Source organism: Hirundo rustica, chromosome 2, assembly GCF_015227805.2.
Source record: "Hirundo rustica isolate bHirRus1 chromosome 2, bHirRus1.pri.v3, whole genome shotgun sequence".
NCBI lineage: Eukaryota > Metazoa > Chordata > Aves > Passeriformes > Hirundinidae > Hirundo > Hirundo rustica.
In genome coordinates, this window is record NC_053451.1 from 30,871,016 (window position 1) to 30,890,676 (window position 19,661).

At 42.6% G+C, this 19,661-nt stretch overlaps 1 protein-coding gene across 1 annotated transcript in view; it reads right to left on the bottom strand.

Annotated features, from left to right (window-relative positions):
- LOC120748605 (retinal guanylyl cyclase 2-like) overlaps positions 1-19,307 on the bottom strand; it is a 40,127-nt gene extending 20,820 nt beyond the window's left edge. Inside the window, exons 1-11 of the mRNA XM_040055216.1 lie at positions 19,300-19,307; positions 17,592-18,301; positions 16,371-16,672; positions 13,790-14,144; positions 7,245-7,257; positions 6,438-6,534; positions 5,800-5,934; positions 4,450-4,530; positions 3,298-3,474; positions 2,239-2,395; positions 732-881 (exon numbers count right to left, since the gene is read on the bottom strand). Of these exons, the coding sequence (XP_039911150.1) occupies positions 732-881; positions 2,239-2,395; positions 3,298-3,474; positions 4,450-4,530; positions 5,800-5,934; positions 6,438-6,534; positions 7,245-7,257; positions 13,790-14,144; positions 16,371-16,672; positions 17,592-18,301; positions 19,300-19,307 (2,185 nt within the window). The remainder of the gene's footprint in view (positions 1-731; positions 882-2,238; positions 2,396-3,297; positions 3,475-4,449; positions 4,531-5,799; positions 5,935-6,437; positions 6,535-7,244; positions 7,258-13,789; positions 14,145-16,370; positions 16,673-17,591; positions 18,302-19,299) is intronic.
- Positions 19,308-19,661: the final 354 nt, after the last annotated feature.

Consider the following 19,661-nt stretch of genomic DNA (forward strand, 5'->3'; position numbering starts at 1 on the left):
GCTGAACTGGCACATACTCAATTGTCATACCCCACCTGATGATTGTCCAGCTTGAAATGTGTTGAGGGTGGGCTAATTTTAGATTGTCACCCCTGTTCAAGTGCTTGTGACCTGACGCTGACTGCAGTGAGTTTGTTCTTCCCATGGATGCACAACATGGTTTCACCACAAGCAGCTCCAAAGGGGTTCACCTGTTTTCTGTTTCCAATATATGTAAGCAAAAGGATGATTTACTTCGACCTCTGTTGAAGAGAGAGTGTCTTTAAAAAGGAAAGGATTAAGGAAAAAGTAGATGGGTAAATGGACTTAATAGGATGCTGGCAAGTGGTCCAGCTCAGAAACTACAGCTGCCACAATGCATAAAGAAGGGATGATCAGTGGGAAGCAAAGGAGGTTCTAGGCTATGGGAAATTCTGCCATTAGATTTCATCCCATACTGTGATGAGAAGTCTGAGTTTGGACAGGGAACTGGAGGAGCTGCAGAGGCCTGAAGCATCCTGGGGAGGACCCAGAACCCCAATCCCAGTGAAAGCAATGATGAGACATGTACCAAGGTGATGAGAACTACACATTTTGATGCTTATTATGAATGCTTTGTTGAAAACAGACTTCTGCCACTGAGGAAGGTCATGAGACTAATACATTATTATCTTATTAATAAGGGGACTTGGCCAGACCTTTTATGATTGCTCTGCACAAAGCCTTAAAAACATACTGTAATAGTTGCCTACCTTCAGCTGAGAGTTCTGACATGCAGTAAGGTGGACCACGGGCAACCACTTCTTGTAGGATGATTGCAAAACTGTAAACATCCCCTTTGATTGTGCCTTTTCTGCACATGTCTGGGTCCCTCAGTAACTCAGGAGCTGTCCAGAGCAATTCTAAAAATAATTCCAGAGCATCACATTTCCTGCACTTGAACTCAGACTATTGCAAAGTAAGTGCTTAAATGGATAGTCATTTAAGGAAAGATTGGAAAATACTACATTATTTACTGAATCAAATCTTTTACTTCTTGTGGTGTGTTAGAAATACTTAACTTCTATGCTGACCCCCCCAAAAAAAAGAATTTTCCAAGTTTTACTCTATTTTTTAAAAAAAATTGCCATATCATCAGTTTGTATCCTATAACACCAGCCACAAATTTCAACATAAGAAGCCATCTCACCACTGCCAGGAGTTTTAACACCTTTTTTTGATTTAAAATATTCCTGAGAAAAATGTTGGCACTGAATCTTGAATTTCCTGTTACAGTTGTTGCTCTTTTACAAAGCAACAATTAAAAACATATTTTCTGTAGTTCTTTTTAGATGAAAATAATTTCTGTAAAAGCACTTTGCGACAATCTGATGCGCAGTCTTTATAATCCAATAGTTCAAGTGACAAAAACCACAGTTGTAAAACATATCCAGCCTCATCAAGAAATGAATCTTCAAGCTGAGATACTGTTACCCTGGTAACTGTGCATTCTGAGTAGTGGGGATATGGAACATTTCTGCCACTTCAAATGTGTTTATCTTCTGTAAGAGAGGAGAAGAAGGTCTCTTCTGTCTGACAACTGCCCTGTCTGAGACACTGGAAAGGAGTAGGCATCTAGTCCCATGACAAAGGAATCAAAACACTACATACTACTTGAAAACAGGTTTCAAAGATGAATTGGGACACCAGAGGAACCCCAAAGCAATGGCCACGTGAAAGAAATCCTGTCAAAGTCTCCAAACCTGGTCCCATGGGGGCTGTTCTTGAGTGGTGGGAATCTCACGTGGCAGCCTTTGGTGATTGGCATGTAGAGGACTTATTTCAAGGAGACCTACATAATTTTGTTTTTTAGATGACTTATTTTAACAAAAAAACCCATGTCTTTGCATTTGGGCTAACATCAAACCCTAAATATAGGGCAGGATCTAAGGATGTGAAGCTACTCCACTGGTCACAGAAATTCAGTACTGGTAAGATTTCCTGGACAATTCAGTCCTTCTCCTCCAAGTGTAACATGCTGAAGTTCTGTCACTGCTTACAGTAAAATATATTTTCTTTACCATGCCAGTCTGCTATTTGCTTCACTTTCAGGAAGCCTGAGAAAAACCTTTCTTGTAATGATGCACAGTATGGAGGAAAACAGATGTAGTGAGACTGAGCATGAAAATCCTTGTGTGGTTTTTTATTGGGACAAATGTGTTAAATGAATGGACAAATATTAAAAAAAAAAAAAAAAAAAAAAATCCTCACCACACCTACCTTCTGGGGATGGCTGAATATAAGGGCATTTCTGTGCCTCTAAGATCTCGTTATAACCATAGTCAGTGATCTTCAGGACAAACCGGCCATCCACAACACAGTTACGAGACTTGAGACGTCCATGGGCAAAATCTCGGTGATGCAAATATCTGATTCCCTATGAAACACAGAACAAAATCCAGGTTGGTCCTTAAGAATTATCTTATCCATCAGCACTCAGCGATACCAAGCCAATTTGTCACCTCAGATAGCATCAAATGCAGCATTGGCTGTATGTCAAGTGCAGTAATGATCAAAACAATAAACTATGGGAGTTTAGAAATTGGTTAGGAACATGAAATAGGTTTGTCTGGACCTTAAAGTAGTATTGGAAAAGTTTGACCACTTTAGGAAGAGTAAGATGCCTCTCTCTGCAGCTCTACATCTCACTGGAAGTTCTGCTTTTAGGCAAGGATAAGAAAGTGGACACCAGGGCTGCCAAATAACTAGGGTTAAAGGAAGTCATGAAGAGCTGGGTGTCCCTACCCATCTCCCTCAAGGAGGTTCAGGAGGCAGACCACAGACTGCAAGAATGGTTCTGGCAGTCTATTCTCTGGAATCCACCTGTCCCAGATTAATGGTTCACCATTAAGACATGAAAGCATGGGGCATGACTGGAAGTGTGAACGCTGCTAAAGGGACCATATTGCAGCCATCCTGTGGCAGGGGATGGATACTCTTTGGTTCTATGATGGATGTATTCTGATTTATGACAAGAAAGGGCCTTTGCAAAGAATGAATTTGTCACAAAATTCTGTTGTTCTAGGTGATCAGTTGCAGCCTGATACATAGTTTTATCCTCTTGTCCTGCTGTGTGGTTGTAGTTTTATTGCCCCAAAGGGTGCTTTTCTCAGATGGCAACAAAAAAGGATAAGAGGTCTCCTTTAAAGACTGTTACAATTACTTCCATATGTTTTCCTTTTGTTATTATAAAAAAACCGCCCAAGATTCTGATTGAAATATTTTCATCATCATAAAAGTGCCACTCAGATCATGCCTCAGCAGGAGCAATGGATTTACTTTAATTAGATCCATCACAAGTGAGGACTTGAACATCCAGTCCAGTTTCATATCCTCATTTCTCAGCAAGTCCTCCAGGCTGCCTCGTGAGCAGTACTCCGTCACTATGGCAAAGATGCCACAGTCAGAGAAAAAGCCCAGGAACAGATTCACATTTTCATGACGCAGATCTTTCATCTGAAACAAGACATTGAATCACAGTGAGACCAGGTCAGCCACATATCTGCTCAGTAGCTTCTTGATATGACTAGATGCCTTTCACATTTGTACTCCCAAACATCCTTCCACAGGATAGGGATGCAAACAACCTCTCTGGTGCTTAGTTTTGGCTACTCAACACTCTTTTCAAGCTTTGTTTTCCTTTGTCTACCCATTAAGACAAAGAAAACAAGATAGCAAAAGCAAACTAAACAGAAGTTTGTGTTTTGTTTAGACAAACTGAATTGAATCTTTCACTAGTCCAGAATGGCTTTGCTAGGGTAGATTGAGTTCAGCATTTGGATCTTGATCTGAACTGGAAAGCAATACCATACCTACAGAGTCCAAAGCCAACCATCAATGGTGTCTTTGGAGACATGCCCTGGTAAATCTGTTGGTTTTATATGCATAAAAATGCCACTGCTATGTTAGCAATAGTTGTCAACATTGAACTTGGAGAACAAATATGTTTTCTTGTCATTTGTACCAATAAAATTGAAGACCAAACTTAAACATCTTAGAGGCATCTTAGGTGGAAACACAAAGCAAACTCCAGAAAAATGCACAACCGTGTCTGTATCATACTGTCAACTTATAAAACACGAAAATATCTACCAGTGCCTCACACTGTGCAGGGATGAATTCCCCAGACCACTCTGCCTTTGCAGGCAAGATCACTTGAAGGATTCGTCGTACATTTAACACTGCACCAGCTTGGAAGTGCAGGTCCAGGGTGGGGTTTTACAAGGTGTTGACTGACATATGGATCTATGGTAAATTTGTCAGATACGGTTGTGCATGGTCCACTTTACCACATTTCACCAGACTAGACTCATTGACAACCACAAGACATAATTTAATGGATAAATGTAAGACAAGGACAGCAAAAACATCCTGAAGCCAAAAACCACCCCTGAGGAACCTTCCCTCCACGTCACCATTCCCTGTTCCTACCTTCCTTAAGATGCTGGTGGAGCTTTGCCGCAGCTTGTGAATTGCTCCCATCTCAAATTTTTTCAGCCACACACTGTCTCCCTGTCCACAATCACAGAATCAGAGAATGGTTAAGGTTGGAAGAAAACAGTGATGGACCACCTAGTCCAACCCCCCTGCTTAAGAAAGGTTATCCTAGAGCACATTGCACAGGATTGTGTCCAGACAATCCTTGAATATCTCCAGTGAGGGAGACTTCACATCCTCCCTGGACAATCTGTTTCAGTGTTTGGTCACCTGCACAGCAAGGCTCTTCCTCATGTTCAGGTGGAACTTCCTGTGCGTCAGTTTCTGCCTTTTGCCTCTTGTCCGCTGAGAAGAGCCTTCTTGACACCCTCCCTTCAGATATTTGTAGACATCAGTGAGGTGTTCTCTGTTATCTCTTCTTTTTTGAACAGCCCAAACTCCCTCAACCTTTCCTCTTAAGAGAGAAGCTCCAGTCCCCTAATCTCAATACAGGTGGTGACAGAGCAAATCTCTGAGCAAGAGTTAACATTGGGATCCAGATCTGATTTTCAGATACTTGTCTTTGAAAGTGAGTGGGGGTTTTTAATGTTCTTAGAAACAGATTATTTATATGCTGAACCCAAATAAGAATATCCACAGTAAACCCTCCAAAAAAGGGGTGAGGCAGGACCTCCACCTGGATCCCAACTTCATGCCTGGAAGGTGTCTTAGTATCTGATAAACAGCAATAAATTGATTAAAAAGGAAAATAACCCTGGCCAGAGTTTTCTCTGGCATTAATCATTGATCAATTGATCAAATTTATTTTGCTTCTCTTCAGGAAAAAAAAGTGTTTTCCTGAAAATGCAGTGTTTGTGGGGTTTTTTTTTTCCCCAAAAAGCTGCATTTTCAGGAATGAGCTGATGGATGGGAAGAGGTTTCTTGGCCATTGCCCCTTCTTAAGCTCCATACAGTCCTATTGCCACAAAAGGGAATTTGAACTTTCATTTGGATCCTGTCTTGTTAGAAAGTTCCTTATTAGAGATGTCACCAAATAAAGACTGTCTTGTAAGAAAGGTTCTTCATGGTGCCACCGCCTTCTTTGACAGGACCAGACTGGCAGGGTTACAGATGTATGTTGAATATTCCCATCCCACATGAATCCAAGTGTCAGAGTGAGGGCTGGCACAGAATCACCTTAAACACTGCTAAGTCCATGCTTGGGAGTAACTTATTTTCATATTTAGGGTTTGTTCAAACTATCTCCATCCTGGGACCTACAATACTGCAGCAGAATACTTTTTCCCCTGGAGCAGTCCAGTGAATGGCAGCAGTGAGAGAAGGCTGCATGAGGTCCCTACCTACCTCATACAAAGCCACATTGGAGGTTTCATGGGTGGCAACAGTGCTTTTCAAGGAAGCAGAGCGGGTTATGGACTTCAGGCTTCTGCTCTTGAGTGCTATGCTGTTTGCATCAGTCAGACTGTCCAAGGTCAGCCTCTGGAAGGCAAGGAAAGCAGATGCTAGGCAGTTACCACCTTTGGGTGTAAACCTCCACTCCAGCTCTGCCTTGCAGCATGGATTTCCAGGTAAGGAAATCATGGAATCATCCCCCAGCAGATCACCAGCTCTGGGTATGAGCCGGAAGGAACCAGGAAGGGTTCCCAATATATTTGAATGCACACACTTTATTTTAGAGGGTAAGATGGTTTATCTTTTTGGACATGCCCTGTGGTGGACCATCCAACCTCAAGAACAAGGAATAAGCCCTGGCATCTAGAAGAAACACGATCAAGGCTATGATTCTGCATCATCATAAAAGCTCAGACATCTAATCTGAGACTCAAAAGCACTCAGCATATGGGAAATTTTCTAATAAGTAGGGGGAAATGACATGAAGAAGAGAAATGACCCTTCCAGACCTTCATGAGTACAACAATACCACAAAAAAAGTCTGTTCTAGAGTGTTCTACTAGATTCCTTTCAGGAGCAGAAAGACTTACCTTTCTATGTAGCTCTGGGTTGATGAAGATGAGATCATCCGAGGTCAGTATTATCTTGTTTGGACCCCTGAATAGCTGGTTGTTCAAGATACTCTGCCTGCAAGAGTTGGGGGGTCATGGTTATCAATTTCATGTAGTGCATTAGGTCTAACCGAGATAAAGTTCACAGCTCTCACAGCGCTGTGCTTTGCATTGGGAGCGGAGCAGGTGTTGATAACAGACCAGTGTTTTGGCTACTGCAGAGAAGCGCTGTCCTCTGACATTCCTTCCCCTCACCAAAGGGAGTGGGCTAGATCCCGGGAGGGGACACAACCAGGCCAGCTGACCCAAATTAGCCAAAGGGATATTCCATAGCATATGACATCAGCTCGGATATATAAGCTAAGGGAGAGAGGAGGAAGGAGGGGCATTCATGAGTTTTCAGTGTTTGCCTTCCAGAGGAACCATTATGTGTGTTGAAGCCCTGCTTCCCAGGGAGTGTCTGAACATCACTGCTGATGGGAAATAGAGATCGACCTTTTTCCTCTTTAGCTCTTGCGTGCACAGATCTCTGCTTGTTTCTTTCTTTTTGCTGTAATAAAACTGCCTTATCTCACCCTGCTGGTCATTCTTCATCTTATTCTCTCTCCTGTCCCAGTGGGAAAGTGAGTGATAGAGCAATGAGTGGGCACCTGGCAGCCAGCCAGGGTCAACCCACTGCAGGCAGGTAGCCAGTTTATACCTCCTCTGAATTCCCCACATCTGGCTTCCCTGCAGTATTAGACCCTGCCTGCAGTGCTGCAACCAACTCTGGGGCCCCTGACTTACGAAGGACATGGACCTGTTGGAGCAGATGCAAAGAAGGCCATGAAGATGGTCAGGGGGCTGGAGCACCTCTGCTACGGAGACAGGCTGAGAGAGCTGGGGCTGTTCAGCCTGGAGAAGACTTTGGGGATTCCTCAGAGCACTTTCCAGTGCCTAAGGAGAGGGGCTACAAGAGAGCTGGAAAGGGACTTTTGACAGGGGCATGGAGTGACCGGACAAGGGGGAATGGCTTCCAGCTGAAAGAGTACAAGTTTAGATTGGATATTGGGAAGCAATTACTTTCTGTGAAGGTGCTGAGGCACTGGCACAGGTTACCCAGAGAAGCTGTGGCAGCCCCACCCATGGAAGTGTTCAAAGCCAAATTGAATGGGCTCTGAGCAGCCTGATGTAGTTGAAGGTGTCCTTGCCCATGGCAGGGTTGTTGAAACTAAATTATCTTTAAGGTCTAAAATGGTGTGGGAGTGGGCATTGGTGAACGCAGTGGACAAATGCCTTGCCTTGGACGCAAAGTCCAAGTCATGAATAACCATTTTAACATGGATAGCAAGAAAAGCTATCATCTCAAAGGGTCTCATCACAAATAGACAATTGGATTTAATCTGCTGAGAAATATTAATTGGATGTGTATGTCAGGCATATTTTGTTTCGCTTGCTTTTATTTGTCATATCCCAAATCATTCTCCATTAGGAGACAAACCCAAGTTTTATTAGTCTAGCTGGTCTGGTCATGAGCAAACCACCTTAGGCACATCAGCCTTTCTTAGGGACTGAAGCTGAATTGTAGTTAATTTACAAGAGCTGCCTGGACACATGTTACTGTCTAAATATTCTGAGTGTCTATATTGTAGCATGGTGTGTTATGAAGCACAGAGCAAGATGTGCCCTTGTGGTCACAGGTTTATACAGAGGGAAAAGCTACATGGGATGAGCAGTATGGCACACGTGACGTCACACCTTATCATTTTGATCCCATTGTTTCAGTGGACATCAGGGTCTAACACTGAGCCCAAAGCAGCAGTATCTATTAGACAGTCAAAAATTCCTCAGCCAGGAGCAGAGAATGGAAGGGAAAGCTCCCCCATTGCACTCAGTGTCACTTTTGCTTAAGGAACTTTGTTAACACTACAGCAGATGACTGATCTGCACTCTCCTAAGTGTTTCCCTGATGAGGTGGTGTCACCTAAGCCTTGGCCACATAACCACAGGCTTCACTCAGGATGATGTTTTATAATCTTTCTCTAAACACACCATCCCAAGCCAACCAACTCATCCTCACAAAAAAAAGTCATCACTTATGTACCTTTCACAAGTCCATCTGAAAAACCTTGTTTGATAAATCACATCCTGTCTCTAAGCAGGGAGGAAAGCATCCCTCTGCCAAAAGCTAAGCAGAGAGAGTGGAGTGACTCATTTAAGGTCATGTAGAAGATCCTTAATACAGCTAAGACTGGAGTTTCCACATTTTAACTCAGACCATGATGTGGTTTAAATTTAGTTCTAGACATGCCCCTCCTAATATAATTCACTGTCTGAATCATGCTGGAATTTTTCTTCCCTTGTAGATGGCCATACATCTTTTCTCATGACCAAGCCTTCCCAGGCACAGCCTGGTGCTTGTGGAAGAGCTTACAAATAGAGTAGGCAGAAAGATTGTCTTTTATTTACTTATTTGTAGAGGCTGGTGGCCGGGGAACAGAGCAGAGTTTCAAAGTGTGGGTGGATGGAGGCAACTTCATCAGTCTGCAGCTCTATCAGAAGCAGCTGTGTGCTGAAAGTGGGGGAGATGTTTTGGGTGCTGCTTGCTGGGTGGCCTTATATCTGGTTTTGGAGGAATGACTCAGGAATGAAAATAAAACATATCTGGGAATTATTTGAGAGGCAAAGCTGGAGGAAACAATCTAGGATCTCTACTCTGTGAATTCATTGCTGCTCCGTAAATATGCCTTCTAATTTCAGTCTATTTTCACTCTAAGTTTGGTCACGTGGACATCAATAATTAGAGACCAACTACTCCAGGGGCTATAATGACCTTGCCAAGAGCAATCCATAGCTCCTGGATCAACCAAACCATTCTGGCACATTTCTACCTTGGATATAGAGTTGGGACACAGATGTGACATGCAATTATGGGAAATTATTCCTTCCCCAGAAGACTACTGCCTTTGCTCCAAAGATCTCATGCCCAGACCAGTACATATATAATGGGAATGACCAGGGATCTGAACTCCAACTTGATAATAAAGATGTTATAGATAAATAGATAAATCCTATATATATTTGCTCTAAATTCTCTCCAGAGATATTTTCTTTCTCTTTAATACACGGAGAAAATACAGAGGGACAGCCTCATATGTTTCATAGGAAACATGATCATATTAAGGACAGAAATCCAGGCAAGAATTATCTGAAGTAGGAAAAATACTTGGATTCAACCCTCAAGTTCTTGTAACAAATTCCTTTCTTTGGTTTCCTCCTTTGCACTTCCAAAGTGATAACCATCTTCCTAATGCTTCAGAAACATCCAGCAGCAGACTGCTGGAGCAGGGGAAGGGTGTGAGGAGTCCTTCACTTCAGGGGGCAGGAGCAGCAGAGGCAATGTGGGATGAACTGACTGCAGTCCCCATTCCCTGGCCCTGTTGCCACTGGTGGAGAGCAAGTAGAGAATTTGGGAGTAAGGTAAGGCTGCGAAGAAGGGAGAGATGGGAAGAAAGTGGGTTTAAGATTTTATTTCTGATTACCTTATTCTGATTTGATTGGTAATAAATTTAATTTTCCTACATCAAGTCCATTTTGGCTGTAGTGGCAATTGGTGAATTATCTCTTCCTGACCCCATCTTGACCAATGAGCCTTTTGTTGTATTTTCTGTCCCCTGTCCAATTGAGGAAGGGAGAGATAGAATGGCTTTGGTGGATGTCTGGCATGCTGCCAGGGCCAACACACCACAAATGTGAAGAGATACGTGACTGGAGAGCCAAGAGCAAAATCAGACCTTCCGTGTGTCCTGGCTTAAGCACAAGCCTCACACAGAAGCTAAAAGTGGCACCAACTCAAATACATGTTGCAATTCTCACCTGATGAGAGAAGCCAGGCCCACAGTGCACAACACCAGGACAAATAACAGCATTACTCCCAAAAAAATGACTGCAGGATCAATCCCTGTGAAAAGATGGGAAAGGAATCAGTGAATTAGAAAATAATTTTGATTTAGACAATAATATTTAAAGCAACAATATTAGGCCATTGAATTAAAAAGTCAAATATTCAGCCAGGAACCTGCTGGAAAGACATTTTTAATGCAATGTTCATTTATGAATACACAAATACTAACTGGGCATGCGTAAGACTTCAGCTATGCTAAATATTCATTTTCGTGCACTTTTTTTTCTTCTAAAGGAAGAAACTTAGATCAGTGGAAAAATATTTTTTCTTCAAGGAAAGAAATAGGCTCACAGGGAAGTATTAAGTTTTAGAGGAAGCTTCTGCAAAGTTCATAACTTTTTAACATTTGGCCCTTTTCTCTTGAGGAATTGAAATGCTGAAAAGTCTTTATCATGTGGTACAAAATTGATGGCCAGGGCGAGTCACTGGCCCAACTTGGCTTTTTCATTCTCTTCTGCATATTTCTAATGCTGAAAAGAGAAGAGGAGGAGAAGCAGCTGAAGGTTGATGCTCTCCTCAACACATCCATCAGCAAAAGGTACTGGGGACAGATGCTTTGCTCATGAGTGGTTGCTCATGCTCATTTGCTCTTAGAGAGCTAAGGGAAGCTAACATGACTCGCATAAGCTAAATTCCAGTGGGAACTGTTTGCTGCGTTTGTCTCTTCTGTTTTCTATATTTTATTTTATTTTATTTTATTTTATTTTATTTTATTTTATTTTATTTTATCTTATTTTATTTTATTTTAATTATTTTATTTTATTTTATCTTAATTATTTTATTTTATTTTATTTTATTTTATTTTATTTTATTTTATTTTATTTTATCCTGTTTGTATCCAGAGATCTATAAACACGAACATGGAGAAGTTTGGGTTGACGAAAGGTTTGGGACTCCATGTCACTCTGGCACCTCTCTGCAAGCACTGAGACCTAGAGCTTTCCAGTGAAAGCTGAAGGCATTTTTGAAAATTGTTATTTGTTTCAGGAAAAGATAGAGCATTTTAGTCCAAATCTCACTGCTTCAGTCTAGGACCTCAGGCCCTGACTGTCCTCACACATGCACAGGAAGGGGTTGCCCATGGAAGTTGTGGCTGCCCCATTCCTGGCAGTGTTCAAACGCAGGCTCCATTGGACTTTATGCAACCTGGTCTAGTGTGGGATGGGAATAGATGGCCTTGAAAGGTCCCACCCAACCCATATTATACTTCACGACTAACCAGAAGTGAAAGTAAGCTAATTATGAGCTTATGGGAAAGAGCAAACTTAGAGCATGCTTGAGGGAACTTATGGGATTGAGTTAAAGTCATTAGGGAATGCTTTAAGGGAACTGTGGGATTACATGAAACTTCACAGGATCTTTAGGGGAAAGGGCAAACATGGGTAAAGGGAGAGTTGGAATGGGTCAGGAATGCTCAAGTATGTGAGAGGATGGGGATGCTGGTCTCATGTAACCACGTTGTGCACTTTTTCCAGGCAAACCCTGCACTTGATCAGGGCAGTCATTCCCACGTTCTTAACCCCATTTAATTTTTTTTTTTCCTGGGCAACTGTGCTCTCTGACTGTGTATGATATCTACAGACTTAACATCAACCTAACTAACAGGGAAGATAAGTCCTGGTGCCTGCAGCCCGTGAGAGTCCACAAGTCTGAAGTCAGCTCCTGCAGTGACTGACGGGTTTGAGGGATGGCTACAGGGGAATTTAGGTTTGGACTGTCTGCCAGAGGATGCATTTGGGAGTCTGCAGGAGTTGAGGCTGTGAGATGTGGTAACAAGCTTGGAGCCTAATTATGAGGTGCATAGGAGCAGCACCAGGCCATTTCTGATGTCCATGTCCCAGCAGGGCTGGTTGTGGGTAGTGGTGCCTGTCAAGACATAACTCTCCTGTACGTATTACTCTGCCAGTGACTGTCTGTGTCCGCAGTGTGTGTGTCTGTGTGTTTGTGTCCTGGGAACACCAGCTCAGCCTGCTCCTGGTGAACCTGGAGCTAGGAAGCACAGCAGCCCGACAGCTTCACCCCTCCAAGCCTAAATTCATACAAAAGCTGGAGTGAAGCTTGTATTTAATTCTAGCCATAAAGTTCAGTCTCTGAAATTGTAGCAATCATAATAAATTACTGTTTAATTGACAGATGCCTAGAGCCTTATGCTTTTGTAAAGGTATGAACATAAAATCTGAGCTCTCTGAAAATCAGTAGGATTTTTCCATGGGCTGCAATAAGATGCTAAATTGCTACATTGTTCCTAGGGGCAGTGCAAAATTAGATATATGATAGTATTATACTTTTCTATTGCTTGCCAGTTGCTATAAGATCAGTACATCTCCAGTTTTCATGGAGTGATTCTGATTTATGTGTCAGCTCAGTTATGGCTAAGCCAAGAAAGGTTTTCTCAGCTACTGAAAGAAATATTCCATAGCTGTGGTTAATTTCATCTGTTTAAGCCATATCCTGGAGCAATAGGTGTAAATGCTTAGTATTATAAGTAAATATGCCAAGAGGAGGTTAAGTACCCTACCCTGACATTTTGGCTTCCCTGTGAACTTTAAAACTGCTCCACAGTTGCCTCAAATTAAAAACAATAGGTAAACCCAGTGCCCAGTCGGACAAAACTAGGAAGCAGGGCAGATATCCCTGCTCCCAGGCCTTTGATTACTACCTCTGTTATCTATAACAACTCAAATTACCTTGAGTAATGATTATAACTTTTTGTCGATGAAGTGAGCTCTGATGGTGCTTCACTCCTCATTGCTACCTGGATAAAGAGGCAGGGGTTAACAGGCAGGATGTTGAGAGCATCTGCTCTTGTGCAGCTCTCTTAGCCTGTCTTCAAGGCAAATCCTCTTAGTGTCCAGTCCCCCAGAAGGACACAGTCCTGGGTGGAGCCTTTATTATGAAACGGTTGCTGTTAATAATGGCAGGTGTTGAGTATTAGACCCAGAAAACGCTTTCAAGAATGTAACAGTGGTAACAGCCTCATTGGCCCAGGAGAGCAGTGGGATTAATGGCTCTGGAATTGTTGAAAAAAAAAAAATAAAATTGTGTAGATGTGGTAATTTGTGGTGGGCCTGGCAGTGGTAGGTTAAAGGTTCAAGATTCTACGTGACTTTTCCAACCAAAATGATTCTATTATTCTGTGACCTAACAAGCAATAAGAGAGTATTGTGGATCGATGGTGTTTACCTCTACACAGGATTCCCATTACAAACAGCATGATGACTGGGCATTTTTATATTAGATTCTTGAATTTAGACTTTTCTGGTTGGGGAGTTCTAATTTAAAGGGAGTTTCTCACTCCTCACTTGGAGAGAGAGAAAAGATGAAAGAAATGAAAAGGATGAACTCCATGCCATTTCACCCTATTTTTGGTTCCTTTTTTCTTTCTTACCTTGAGTGCAGAGAACATCTGGATCAAACCAACAGCTGGAGTCTGGTTTGGGTGGAACTTCATTGGGAAAGTGGATGGCCTGGCCAAGGGACAACACAGAGCCTGAAGACATATCCAGCAGATGGGTTGGGAAAAGCTGGTTCCCATGGCCATCTGTGTCCAGTATCACATAGTTGTTCAGCCCCTTCCCACGGCTGTCTGTCTCTACCCAGTGACTAAATCCAGGGAAGCTGAAGTTTTTTGTGTGCTCAGCTATGTTGGCTCCTGAGGCTCTGACTCCTTTCCTCCGTGCACTGTCCAATGCCATTGCCATGAAGTAAATGGCATCATAGATTGTTCCAAAGAGTGGAGAAACCTAAAAATACAGGAGAAATTGAGGATAAACTGCTCCTAACCTTCAGTTTGAGATTGGTGGCAAAAATATTTTCCCACTGGCTAAGTTGTGAACTTAAGTACTGAGACACTAGAACATTAAGGCTCACAGAGTAATGGGCTTGAAGAGTCTTGGGTTGAAGGTAGACCAAATATATGCATGACTTTGAATATCTGTCTTTTCTTATGGTGGATTTTCAAAATGCAATTTCAAAATATTTTTAAAACCACACAAAATTGCATTATTATGGGGAAAGCCAAGATTCTGAGCCTGATGTTAGGCTGAAATTTTGGCCACAAAAATCCCCTACAGCTTTACAGGCTGGGGACAGTGTGGCTGCACAGTGTTCAGGTGGAAAGGGACCTGGGGGTGCTGGTCGACAGCCGGTTGGATATGAGCCAGCAATGTGCCTTGGTGGCCAAGAAGGCCAATGGCATCCTGGCCTGCATTAGGAATTGTGTGACCAGCAGGAGTAGGGAGGTCATTCTTCCCCTGTACTCGGCACTGGTGAGACCACACCTTGAGTACTGTGTCCAGTTCTGGGCCCCTCAGTTTAGGAAGGATGTTGAGATGCTTGAGCGTGTCCAGAGGAGGGCAACGAGGCTGGTGAGGGGCTTGGAACACAAGCCCTATGAGGAACGTTTGAAGGAGCTGGGGTTGTTTAGCCTGGAGAAGGGGAGGCTTAGAGGTGACCTTATCACTCTCTACAACTTCCTGAAGGGGGGTTGTAGACAGGTGGGGGTCGGTCTCTTCCACCGGGCAGCAACTGACAGAACAAGGGGACACAGTCTCAAGCTATGTCAGGGAAGGTACAGGTTAGATATTAGGAAAAAATTTTTCACTGGAATTGTCTTCCCAGGGAGGTGATGGAGTCACCATCTCTGGATGTGTTTAAAAAAAGACTGGACATGGCACTTAGTGCTATAGTCTAGTTGAGGTGTTAAGGCATAAGTTGGACTTGATGATCTTAGAGGTCTCTTCCAACCTCATTATTCTGTGATTCTGTGAAATTTATCACAAATTTATCCTGCCTCAAAACATTACACTAAGACATCCCCTACAAATAGAAGATCAAAGTCAGAGGCTCCATACCAAGACAGGAAATGTGTCATGACCAAAGAATTAGTCTTCTCTTTCAGAATATTATTTATCCCAAAGATGCAAAAATCCCACAACAAAGCCACAGCAAACTTGTTCTGGGCGTAACAGAGCCTTTTCTGTTTGACTTGCTCCCTTCTATGCCAGACTTAATTTAGGAACCTTTAACAGAAATGGTGACTTCTGCAATCATGTGGTCATTCACAGCTGCTAGGTGAAAAGAGATTATAGCCATTCACCTGTGAGAAAAATGAGGAGCACTCTTGGGAGCCACAGAATCTGACATTTCTGGGATTAATTGATCAGATGTAGATATCTGTAATGAAGATATCTGCAATGAACCTGACACTCAATACAGTTAACCTGGGCTCTCATTATAGTGAAGGGAAAGAAATAAATGCTTTCAAGACATGATTCATCTCCTTCTAAAGTAGATCCGAGCAGATCTGATAAATTAAGCCTTGAAAGTACTTGTAATTTTTTGAAATGTCGTAAGGAAGATTTGAAGAATAGTTCAGCTGAATCTTGTACCGCTTCACCAATGTAAGATTCTCCAGTTCTTGTAAGTGTCCTCAAGGTAAAAACTGCTTTGGTTTTTGATAGGCTACCAGTGACTTTTAAATAAATCATGCTGATAAAGGATAACTTTGACTACAGTGCTAAGACGAATGCAACCGCTATGGTCTTAAACATCTCCCCATAGAAGCATCCAGTATTTCTTTAGTCTGTCTCATCCCCTCAAATTCTCAATCATATGGACGTCTTATTTTGATTCCCTACAAACTCCATGTGCTTCATCCTCCTTAAGAGATACCGCTTTTATTCAAGTCCATTGCAGCAAGCACATAGCAAATCTGAGAGCCTCAGACTCAGCCCCTTTCTCTTGAATTCCCATCATGGTCCTACAGTTGAACCTAGTGAATTATATTGCCAGACATCTGGGAAAAGTGGTCTTTCCAGATAAGTGCAGACCACATTCAAATGTCTCTGTATTTTTCTCAAAATGAAAGAATGCAGGCTGGATTGACTCTTCCCTGTACTTTTTCTGCAATTATTGTTCATGTTTCCTATTGACAGATCCCAGAAAAGCCCAAGAGAAAGCATATTTACCTGTGTAGCTTCCAAATCCCTGATTATTTCACCACTTTCTTTAGCTTCCCTGAATGCATCATAGAAAGTCCTTTCTCCAGACTCCGGTGTGATGGTCAGCACAGCATCATAAGCTTCCTGGAGCTTGCTGTTGTTATCAAAGACACTGAATGAGTTGTTTTGGTAAGGAAGACTGTACAGCAAAGTGTCATATGGAACAAAGACGTATCTTCCATCTGCTAGTCCCATTTCCAGAGCTTTTGTGAGTAAGTCGGCCTGTTCCTGCCCTCCGATGAGAACAGAATGCATGCACAGGAGTATAACTGGAACACAGGACAGTGGAGAGTGTTAGTAATCTGTTTGGGTTTTTCAACACAAAATATCTTTCTCCTCCCTCACCAGTAAAAGAGCTGTCTGAACTGCTCTATCAGGTCAGATTCTGATGTTGTGTGCCGAGGAAGCTGAGAGTCACACCCGTTTTGTTCAACCTCTAGAGGTCTGTACCACCTAATAAAAGAGGCTGTGAGAATTAACTATTTCTGGAGCTGTAAAGAAGGAATGGAGAGGAGTTTTGACAGAAGTGAGGCACAGGTCAAGATGATGGGCAGTTGTGGTCATTGTTGTCATTGACCAAGACTTGAGCTTGCCCTCTGTGTGCCCTGAGCTGACAGACACCACACAGCTGTAAGCAGTGCCCAACCTCCACACAGCACCAAATATACAGATTTTGGGTTGGACACTGTGTTGTGTTTAAACATCTGATTCATGCTTGACTGTCACTAAGTCTGTGCCTTTTCCTGCAAAATGCCATGGGGTTAATGTCTGGTGGGGAGATCTGAAATACAGGACACAGCATCAAAGCAAGATTTTTGATTTTGATACTGATTTTTGATATCCCACAATACAAATCACTGTTAATATAAAACCTTCCTATAAACTCTTCTTTGTATAAGCTAAGCACAGAGAACCGTCTATGAAATACTATTTTTTTCAGACAAGTTGGACCAAATTTTTCAGGTTGTAGTAGAAAATTTTGGTCTATCTTCATCACATACAAAATGCCCAGCATTCTTTTATGTGAAGCCCTGTCTGCATTAAGATCAGAGAGGAAATTCTACTTGACTTAAATCACTTTAAGGTTTCATTCTCTAAAGTATGTCCATTGGGTAACAATGCAGTCCTACCCCATGGGAAAAAAAAAAAAAATTAAAAAAGAGAAGTAATGAGACATGAAGCACTTACTTTTAATGTTATTAACTTCTTTAATCTTGTTCCAGGTGTCTTCAATGCCTTTTTCTCCCTTATGCACAGAGGTAACAATGACCACAGGTAGCCCGTGGCTCCTGAGCGCAGTTGCTGACTCCTTGGCTGTGTACATCCAAATGTCCTCACTGGATGCAATGATGCCAACATGAGCCCACTTAAAATATTTCATTATTGTAAGCAAAATTTGGGTTGGAGAGGGCAGAGTTCTTGCAAATGCATGATGGTGGATGGTGGAATCCAATTTATAATTGATGCACATCCATGAGAAGATAGCTTTATTCCAGCTTTCCCCTAAATATGAAGCCACCTCACAGAAGCCAGGGTTTAGAGGGCCTATAAAAGCAGAGGAAAGCTTTCCAAAGTCAAAAAATCTAACCAGAGCTCTTGGTGTGTCACATTCTTCTTGCAGGATCACATAATCCAGCCGGTGGCCAAGATCTAATGAAGGGTCTCTGCTTATTCGTCCCACAGCTAACCTGGCAGCCACTTGGGGAAAGGCTTTGGAAAAGAGGGGGTCACAATTCCAGGGTCCAAGCAGTCCAATTTTAAAGACAGAGCAACGTGCTGGGGAACAAAGTAGGATTATTCCAAAGACCAGCCACCAGAGAGCCTGGAAAAATATCTTGAGTGAATTTCCAGTGTTAAAGTGATGCACTCTGATGTGCCTCGGCAGCACCCAGAAGAAGCTGTTAGGACACCACGGGAGAAATGACATTGTTTTGCAGGTGGGTAGAAATGCACCAAGTTCTTCAGGAAGCCAAGCAGAGCGTTACCAGATGCTGGAAGGAAAGTAGATTATGTTTGCCTTTCACCATATTTATTGGTTCCGTGCATGTGGATACAGCTGAGTCAGCCCAAGCTCCCCAACAGCTCTCAAGGCACAAGTCTTCAAGGAACCAAACCCACACACAGACACATGGACATGCACCACAAAAGCCACCTCACCACACAAAAAAGTGCCATACCCCTTAAATGCACACTTACATAAACATTTTAATATGCTTTGCAACATACTCTGAAACCAGGCAGTGAAGAATGAGTCTGCTTTGTTTGCAGTAGTAAGTACAACCTATGGATGCACTGTGCTTTTGGTTCCTAAGAAAGATAGTTTCAAAGCCACGCAGACAAACACCCATACGGGAAAATTAAAAGGTGAAATGCACTAGGACATCAGTTTCCCTCAAAAACCCTCACTGCCTTGTGAATATGAATCAGAGCCCATACAAAGACAAAAACACGCACACACATATAGACACATATATCCATCTCATTAGGGATATGTATGTATGTGCATACAGTTTTAAAATTTTCTTGAAGAAGTTTTCAAAGACAACGCACAGTCTGTTAAATCCAGCAGATTGAAAGGTGGATAAACAGATAATCAGAAAATTAGGGAAAAGGGGGATTATGATTTGAATTTAGATAAAGAACTGCTAAATATCTGTCAGGTCAAAAGCTTTGTGTACACTCTTGACTTCAAATATTCTTGGTTAAATACTAGGAGCTATAGGATTGTTTGGGGTTTTTTTTGGAATAACAATCTCTCCCTTCACAGCCAAGTACAGAAATAGCAAAGCCATAGCAGGCTCCCCTCCATCTGCAGTATCACCCCATGGCTCAGAAAACTTTGCTAATCCCAGCAAGTTTGTGCTCTAAAAATAGCCGGCCCCTTACTCCAGCTTACCTGTTCATTACTGGAAAAGTATTTTTATCCTGGATGCTCAGGCACCGGGACATGCAGCACCGCAGTGCAGCATGTGCTGTAAATGCACCTGCAGCTCCTCTGCCCGAGGGAGGGAGACCTCCAGAAGGAGCCACCCTGAGCAGAGCAGCCTCTCTCCAGTGTCAGTGGCTGTCCTTGGATGTGGGTACCGCCATGAGGATAGGAAATGCACGGTCGGCCTCCCCTGCTTTGGTGCCCACCTCCTTCAAATTCTGGTGTGCACAGGCCATTCCAGCTGGGTGGGTGCTCTGGGGTCCTCTGTGCCTTGTCAAAAGCTTTCTGTGTCCCTTTTGGTGAGGGCCATTCTTCTCCTGAGGGTTTCA